The 9,202-nt window shown below is 58.3% G+C and overlaps 1 protein-coding gene across 1 annotated transcript; it reads right to left on the reverse strand.

Annotated features, from left to right (window-relative positions):
- Window positions 1–2,436: 2,436 nt before the first annotated feature.
- CCDC166 (coiled-coil domain containing 166) lies at window positions 2,437–3,931 on the reverse strand. The gene is made up of 2 exons (XM_012473367.2): window positions 3,488–3,931; window positions 2,437–3,386 (listed from the first exon to the last, which is right to left on the reverse strand). Exons 1-2 carry the CDS (start codon window positions 3,929–3,931, stop codon window positions 2,547–2,549), a joined length of 1,284 nt encoding a protein of 427 aa, XP_012328790.2. The 3' UTR covers window positions 2,437–2,546.
- Between the last annotated feature and the right edge of the window lie 5,271 nt (window positions 3,932–9,202).

The following is a 9,202-nucleotide window of genomic DNA, read 5'->3' on the forward strand; positions in this document are numbered from 1 at the left end:
GTTTGCACAATTGTAGTATTGTATGGGGTAGTTTTGATGCCTTAAAAATCCTCCATGCTTCACCTTTTCACCCCATCCTTCCCCAACCTCCAGCAGCCACTGATCTTCTTATTGTTCCCACAGTTGTGCCTTTTCCAGAATATCGCAGTTGGAATCATACAGTGTGCTGCCTTTTCAGACAGGCGTCTCTCACTTAGCAATGTGCACTTAAGTTTTCTCTGTGTCTTTTTATGACTTGACAGCTTGTTTTTTTTTCAGGGCTGAATAATATTCCCTTGTCTGGATGGACCAGAGTTTATCCATTCACCTACTGAAGGACATCCTGGCTGCATTAGTTTTGGCCATTATTAATTCTTTTTTTTTTTTTTTGAGACAGAGTTTCGCTCTTGTTACCCAGGCTAGAGTGCAATGGCGCAACCTTGGCTCACCACAACCTCCGCCTCCTGGGTTCAGGCAATTCTCCTGCCTCAGCCTCCTGAGTAGCTGGGATTACAGGCAAGCGCCACTGTGCCCGGCTAATTTTTTGTATTTTTAGTAGAGACGGGTTTCTCCATGTTGACCAGGATGGTCTCGATCTCTTGACCTCGTGATCCACCCACCTTGGCCTCCCAAAGTGCTGGGATTACAGGCGTGAGCCACCGAGCCCGGCCTTGGCTATATTAATAAAGCTTCTGTAAACATCCATGTGTGTTTTTTGTTTGTTTTTTTGGAGATAGAGTCTTGCTCTGTTGCTCAGGCTGGAGTGTAGTGGTGGATCTCGGCTCACTGCAACCTCTGCTTCCTGGCTTCCAGCAATTCTTGTGCATCAGCCTCCCTAGTAGCTGGGATTACAGATGTGTGCTGCCACAGCCAGCTAATTCCATGTGTGGGTTTTCATGTGGACACAAATGTTCAACTCCTTTGGGTGAATACCAAGGAGCACTGTCATGGATGGTAGGTGAGGGTATGTTTAGCACCTGCCAACCTGTCTTCCCCAGTAGCTGTGCCTTTTTGCCTCCCACCAGCAGTGAATGGAGCGACCGTTGCGCTCATCCTTGGCGGCCTTTGCTGTTGTCAGTGTCCTGGACTTACTGACTCACCAGGTGTGTTTGACTTTAACGTTTGGATCTTTAGTCACAAAGAACCAACTTTCCAGACTGACCCAGTGGGTTGGCTCCCTTTACTTTTTCCGGGTCCCAGCTGTGCCCCTTCCCAACACAGTTCCTGCCCCAGGGCCAGATGCCCTTGCTTCACACACAGGAACAACCCAGCAAGGCAGACCCTGAGGTCCAGGTCGGTGCACAGGTGCCCTGTAAGCCGGGGAAGCTCCCTGCCTCGCAGTAGCTGCAACCACCTCCCTGCCCACCCGCCTGGGTCACAGATGGCCTCAATGTCTGCAACTCCTCGTAAGGGGACAGAGATGGCTCAGGTGGGCCCACCCTGGTCCCTGGGGGTCCTCAAGGTCCTGGGAGGTGCTGGGGGAAACGGGATATCCGCTTGAGACCCCAACAAAGGAGCTCAGGGCCCCAGGAAGAGGAAAGCCAGGACTGACTGCCACAGGCTTGCACAGAAGGAGGAGCCAGCCCGCGGGACAAAGGGCAAGGGAGGCCATGACCAAAATACAAGGCGGCAGCTACCCCACCACACGCCCGGAAACCGCGCCACCCCGACCGGAAGCGCGGTGCCGCTCTAGCCGCAGGCACTCGCTGGTCGCGTCACGTCCACGACCTGCTGCAGCGCGAGACCGGAGGGCTGACCCTCCAAGGAGGCGCGTTTTAATAACCGCCTGTACTCATCCAGACGCGACAACTAGATGCAACATGTGACCCTGGAAGATGGGGACAGCTACAAAAACACGGGACAGGTAACAAAGCTGTGATGTGCGTGTAATGGGGAGAATATTCCTCCGCAGTCAGTGTCCGGTTCTGATCGCTACGGCGGCGTCGCAGGAGAACATCCCTCTGCTCAGTTAGGGCCGCGGGGCCAGTGTCTCCCACCACATCTCAGACGCTCCCAGAGCAACGCGCACTCACAAGAATTCACATGGGCATCGGTGGCCGGGCATCCAGATAAAGGCTCCATGGCGGTCCCTGTGCTATTCTTGCAACTTTCTCTAAGTTGGAAGGTATGTATCAAAGTTTTTAAGTTACTAAAAAACTCCGGTAGGTTGAACATTCGTTCTCTCCCCTCGGCGCAGGAGAACGAAGCCCACGCTCCTCCCGGGCCTCCCCGTGCGGCCCAGCTGCCAGCTGCTGCTTCATCGCCCGGCCGCGCCCGCGGGTGCCCAGGCTTGCTCTGCGCCTGCCGGCTCGCGGTGGGGGCCCGCTGAGGGCAGGGACGCGGGGTCCCAGAGGACACTCAGAAAGCAGGCACTGAGTTCCCTTGCAGCTTGGAAATTGGACGCACGAATGAGCGGCTCCGGTGCCAGCGGGAAGTGCTAGAGGGCGCATGCGGGTGTCAGAGCGGTCTGGGGCCACACCTTTATTGACGATTGCATTATCCCAGTAAGCGTCCTGCGCACGAGGGTCGCCCACTCCAGGGCCTCCCGGGCCTCCCTCCCTGCAGGTTCAGGCTCTCCCGGAGGAGGCTTCTGCCGCAGCGTCAGCGATCACGCTCTCCTCCGACTGTGGGTGGGGAAGGGCGGGATCCCGATCCCATGTCAGGCTGGAGCGAAGCTTGGGGCCAGACTTCTTAGATCGAAGAGTGTCCTGCGAGGACACCCGCAATGAGGACCGCGAAGAGATCCGAGAGCCCTCGAGTGACCGCGCCAGCGACAGAGTCCGGGAGCCTGCGTGCGACGCGGTCAGGGATGGGATCCGGGAGCCCAGCTTTGAAGCGGCCAGTGATGGAACCCTGGGGCCCATGCTCGATGGCACCAACGAGGGGACCCGGGAGGCCGCGCGCGACGGGACCAAGGACTGGGTCTGGGAGGCCATGTCCGAAGGGTCTATGGGGGCGGCTGATGAGCCGGGGCGCGAGGTGGGCTGGGAGGAGGCCGGCGGCTGCCAGAGCGGCGGGCCTCCGGGGCCCCTGGGCAGCCAGCCGTGCACACGCGCCAGGTCCCGCGTGTCCTCGTGCTCGCGGTGCAGCTGCTCGCGCTGTTCCAACAGCTGGCGCCGCGTGTCGTGCAGCAGCTGGGTCCGGCGGAGCAGCCGCAGCAGCTCCTGCCGCAGGCGCCAGTTGTCCGCCTTGATGGCCTGCGTGTGCACAACAAGGGCGCGCGCCGCCTCCCGTTCCGCGCGCCGCGCCAGGGACTGCACGCGGTGACGCGCCTCGCGCTCGAAAGCCGCCTCATCCTCCAGGAAGCGCTGTTTCACGCCGTGGAGCAGCTGCGTGTGCTCCACGCGCATATGCAGCAGCTCACGCTCCAGCGCCCGGATCCGGGCCAGCTGCTCCAGCTGTAGCACCTGCGGCGGGGGCGCCGTCAGTCCACCCTCCCGCTCCCCCGCCCCCGGCCCGGCCGCCCACCCAGCCCCGCCGCATCCTGGCCGCGGGCCCGCGCACTGGCCTTGTAGGGCTGTAGTTCCTGCACCTGCCGCGCCATCTGCGCCGCGCGCGCCTCCATCTCCAGCAGCTGCGCGCGCACCCTGTCCTCGCGCCAGTGGTAGAGCGAGGCCAGTTCCGCCCGCTGCCAGTGGATCTGCGCCAGGTCCACGCGGTTCTGCTCGTCCAGCCGGACGACGGCGTTGGCGCAGCGCTGGGCGCGCGCGCTCGCGTAGCTGGCATAGAGCCGGTTCTCCTCGCGCAGGCGCAGCGCCTCGCGGTCCAGGAAGGCGTTCTCCCGCAGCACCTGGTCCACGCGGTCCTCGCAGGCCTCCAGCTGCTCCGAAAGCAGCGCATATTCGCGCCGCAGGTACTGCGCGCGCTCCGACAGCGGCCGCTCGGGACCCGAGTCCCCCGCACCGCCTGGCTGGCTCCCCGCGCTCGGCCCGCGCTGTTTCTTGGGCGCCATGGGTTGGTGCCTGGACCTCCAGGACTGGTGAGAGCAGCGACCCTGGCCCCTCCCCCAGCTTAGCCCTTCCTCTTCCCCTCCCTAAATAGTCTATGCCCCAGGCCCAGAGGTGGGAAGCGTCTCAGGGTCACGAGGCTTTGGGGGAGGCAGATCGGGGCTTTGGGTCTCGGGGCTCAGGGCAGCTTTGCCAGCCTTCACTCGGGGACTCCCGCTGGGCCTTCGCCGTCTTGTTGCTGCTCGGCGGCCGTGGTCTCTATGGAGACAGAAGCTAGTCGTCCTCTCCCACCCCCACCCCCACCCCGTTACTTGGCGATGGCCAACTCCTTCATTCCGCACAACTCCCTCGAGAATGCGCCCCCAGAGAGGGCCTGAGCTGACAAGACTGGGCTTCAGGCGGACTTTGGAAGTGCTTCTGAGTCTCACAGACCCCAGCAGCGCCCTTCGCCTTTGGTCCATCATTGGGCCGTCTCCCGGCCTACTCAAAGTCGGAGCTTCACCACATTCCCCGCCTTTCCGCCTTTCCGGCGTGAAATCTCGGTGTCGTCAGGAGGGAGCGCTTCCCTGAACCACTGGCCTCTCCAGGGTCCCTTGCTTTCCTTGAGCATTTCGTGATTCCTTCCGTGAGGCCCCCGTGGGAACTGGGATTCCTGAAGTGTGGAGTCCATTGGGATGCTGGAGAGCGTTTCTCTCTGAAGTTCCTAAGCCCATGAGTGAGGCACCCGCTCAGCTCATCCGTGGCTCTGGAGCTGGGTAGCTTCCCTTTGCCTTGCGCCCGGATGGCTGGAGGGCACAGAGATCCACCAGGGACTTGGCACTTTCTTTTTTTCTGTTGACTTTGTGGATACATCATTATTATTGAAACCGTCCCTATAAACTTTTTTTTTTTTTTTTTTTTTTTTTTTTTTTTTTTTGAGACGGAGTCTCGCTCTTGTTACCCAGGCTGGAGTGCAATGGCGCGATCTCGGCTCACCGCAACCTCCGCCTCCTGGGTTCAGGCAATTCTCCTGCCTCAGCCTCCTGAGTAGCTGGGATTACAGGCACGCGCCACCGTGCCCAGCTAATTTTTTTGTATTAGTAGAGACGGGGTTTCACAATGTTGACCAGGATGGTCTCGATCTCTCGACCTCGTGATCCACCCGCCTCGGCCTCCCAAAGTGCTGGGATTACAGGCTTGAGCCACCGCGCCCGGCCTCCCTATAAACTTTTTAATTAATCAGGGAAGGGAGGGGAGGAAGGAAAGCTCACTCAGTGTTCATCCTAAGGCCATCCGCCTCCCAACCCTTTCCTCAGAGCTGCTTGGTGCCTGTGGCCCCAGAATCACACAGACCCTGTCACAAGATTAGCGTTCCCCATAACTGCTCTATAGATAACAACTATCTATAGAGCAGTTATGGGGAATGCTAAACATTGTAAAATGTGAAGTTTTCTATTTGACAGGTCCTGAATACCCATGAAATGACGGACCCAGCTGATCTGAAGCATCCCCATGAGGAGCTGATGCACCAAATAATGCAGGGTCCTCATGCTGATGGCTTCATCCTTTTGTCCTGCCCAATTGATGACCCCATTTTACAGCCCCTGACCCTCCACAATCCCCTTAAAAACGCCAGCCCAGAACTCAGGGAGATGGATTTGAAGGTCCCTCCCCTCTCCTTGCTTGGTGCCCAGGGATCATTCCACTGTTTCTCTGCTGCAGACTCTGCTGTCCCGATGTATTGGTCATTACTGCACAGCAGGCATTGCCACCTGTCGGTCCAGTAGGATCTGCCTCCGTCCGCACCAGTAGTCCCCAGCTCCCGTCCTGTTAGACGCCTCAGGAACGGGTGCATTCAGCATCCTTTGACACACAACATAAATGTACCCCTGTTTTGTGTCCTGACATCATAGAGTTGAGTTTCTGCTCCGTTTGTCCACGTCTGCTGGGATGTGGGCAGATTTGAGGATCCTTGACCTGTAGCTTTGTCAGAACCACGTTTGCACAGAGGTTTGTGGTGGAGACTGTCTTAGGAATTTGGTTCCAGAACGCTGGTGGCTCACAGACGTGGCGGGGCCGGCTCCGATCAGCTAACCTGCCTGAAAGGTGCAGCAGGGCCTTTTAAAATTACCAACATGATTGAAGCGTTTTACTCCTTGTAAAAAAAACGTATTTTGTAAGTAAAAGTAAGAGGACACAAACCAGCAAACAAGTCAGTCTATTCAGCATCAGCATTGTAAGGGGACATTGACTCATAAACTCCAAAACTGCATCGGAGTGTTGCTTTTAGTGGGAAAATGGTGCCTCTCCTCTCACAAAAAAATATCACGTGCATCCTGGCAGCAGGGACTCATCTGCAGCGGGTGAGGGGTAGGCTCGTGCAGGGACCCTTATCCACAGCAGGGCCTCTGGTTCCTTGCCATGGCCCTACCCCAGTGCTCTCCACCCCGATGCCCTCAGGCCTTGTGGGGGGTCACTGTCCCCATCTGACAGATTGGGAAACTGAGGCAGCAATAGCAGAGGTCCTGCACCGTCCATGGAGACAGAATTCACTTTCTGTGACACACCTCCCACCCTCGGGGGCCTTCCCAGCCCCATCTGCAAGTGGAGTGCTGGTCTTTTTCCCCCCAGGACCCGCAGTCACACCCCCCTCAGAAACAGGCTGGCAAGCTGGAAAGACCCTGGAAGAAGGCGCTGTCTGCTTCCTGTGAGGCCCTCCCCGCCCACAGCTGGCCCAGCCTCCTTCCTCCCCTGGTAGCTGGGCCAGCCTCCCTTCCCTCCCCCACTGCAGCTGGGCCATCCTTCCTTCCCACCCACTAAGCCAGGCCAGCCTCCCTCCTGCCCCAAGCCCCTTATGCTGGGCCCTGCTGGGGACCCTGAAGGCTGCAGCACAGGGGCGCCTTGAGTCTGCTCCTGGGAGGCTGCTCCTGAAGGCTCACCCCCCACCCCCCAACCCCCACTGTGCCCGTGTCTTCCTGCACCTGCTTCTTTGCATGTCCTGCCCAACTCGCCTCCTGAGCCGGGGTGAGCCCCCTGCTGAGCACAGCCGCAGGGGTGGGGCTGTGTGCCTGGCCCTTGCTGAGCTCTCCCAGCAGCCTCTGTTCCTATTTGACAGATGGAGAAACCAAGGCAAGGTGAGTTGTTCAAAGCCCCCTGGGAGCACTGGGGCTGTGACTTGGACCTTGATGGGCTCCTCCCACTTCTCTCCATCCCGTTGGGGGGTCCCCTTCCCCAAGCTGCCCTGTGCCCTGGGACCAGCACATGGCCAGTGCTGCAACCCATCCATGCCCCAAGGCTGCCCACCCACTTGGTAAGGCCAGCTCCACCTTGGCGTTGAGGGTGGGCTGAGCCCACGTGGGAGCCCAGGACCCATGGGCAGCTCCACCCTGTGCACCCTACCCCTTGTGCAGCAGCTCAGAGCTGGTGGTGACGGCCAAGGGGGAAAGGGGAACGACAGGCTGTGGTTGGGGTCAGGCGCTGGGGCCCCAGTCCTGTTCGTTTCTGTGCCCTGGGCCCAACCCGAGCCTGTCCTCTGCCCCATAGCCCCGGCAGGCCTTACCATACCCACCCACCGGGGCTGGCATAGGCAAGGGTGTTTGAGGCAAAGACCCTACTCCCATGGCCAGGTAACTCGGAACCCATGCCACATCTACACAAGTCCCTCAGCCAGTCCCTGATGGAAACTCCTGTCCGAGGCCATGACGTGCATCAGCTCGCGCAGTCACAGTTGCCCCAGAGAAAGCGCGCTGCCCTCTGCCTGTCCACAGCACCTCTCCAGGTGTGGGCACGAGGCCCGAGCCAGCAGGCCCTGACCAGTTCATTCCTGACCGTCCCTGCCCAGGCCAGTAGGGGACTGGGGTGTGGTCCAGGTGGGCCTTCATGGGGGGGTCACCTGCCTCTGGAGAAGATTTGGAGCCCCTACACAGGCTTTGATAATGACGCCTGCACCCAGCTCCAGAGACATCCCTGACGCAGCCATCAGGGTGCCCAGCAGGGGACATGCCTCCTTGGGGACCCTCATTTCTGAGTCTATGCCTCCAAATATATGATGTCAGAGACACCCATGTCCACAGCTGGCATATGTCCCCACAGAGGGTTTCAAGTAAGTGACTGGAGTGACCAGCGTGGGTCACCTGGGCTACCTCGGTCTATAGCCCACATGCGGCGCAGGAGAGGGGGAGGGCCATTTTGGAATCCACCAAGGAGAGGCTGTGCATGAGATGGGATGGGTGGTGGGCCATGGCTGTGACGCAGGAGGGGACAGGGCAGGGATACCCTCTCAGACTGTGATACTCAGAGGTAAGGTAGGGTCTTGGCCCACACAACGGCACACAATGGTGCCCTCATGGGAGAGGGCGGCGTCCATGCATGGGGACTCTGACAGCTGGGAGCTGGGAGACAAGGGAGTTTCGCTTCCTGGATTACAGGAGGCTCCAGACACACCGTTTCACCAGGGTCTGTGATCCGGACCCCACCCTGTGACTCTGGGCCTCCTGGATGATGACTTTCCCCCAGACCTCACCCATGATTTCCCCATGGATTGGTTAAAAATTCAATACAAGGTCCAGGTCAATGATGCACCCAAAATAAAGCTGAAAGTTAGAAGTGCAGGCAACAAAACTTAGTGTGACTTAGGCCAGGCATGGTGGCTCACGCCTGTGATCCAGCACTTTGGGAGGCCAAGGCAGGTGGATCACATGAGGTCAGGAGTTTGAGACCAGCCTGGCCAACATGGTAAAATCTTGTCTTTACTGAAAATACAAAAATTAGCAGGGTGTGGTGGCAAGTGCCTGTAATCCCAGCTCTCTGGGAGGCTGGGGCAGGAAAATGTTTGAACCCGGGAGGCAGAGGTTGCGGTGAGCTGAGATCGTGCCATTGCACTCCAGCCTGGGTGACAAAGCAGGACTCCGTGTCAATAAGTAAATAAAAACTTATTGTGATTTCATAATAAAACTATTGATAAAATTTATATCAGCAAGAATATTTGTACAGGGAAAGTTGGACTTGGTAGAAATAGTGGCCCCAACAGAAACTACGTAATAACAGATTTAAAAAATCCAACTAGACAGCATGGTGGCTCATGCCTGTAATCCCAGCACTTTGGGAGGCCGAGGTGGGTGGATCACCTGGGGTCAGGAGTGAGCCAGGATCGCACCACTGCACTCTATCCTGGGCAACACAGCGAGACTGTCTCAAAACCACCCCCCACCCAACTAATGGACAAATCAAATGTCTACTGGAAAGTGTATCTGGCAAAGGATAAACCCAGGTGAAAATAACCAGTAAAATGAAAAAGA

Source organism: Aotus nancymaae, unplaced genomic scaffold (assembly GCF_030222135.1).
Source record: "Aotus nancymaae isolate 86718 unplaced genomic scaffold, 86718_ANA_hifiasm-v0.15.2.pri h1tg000036l, whole genome shotgun sequence".
Lineage (NCBI taxonomy): Eukaryota > Metazoa > Chordata > Mammalia > Primates > Aotidae > Aotus > Aotus nancymaae.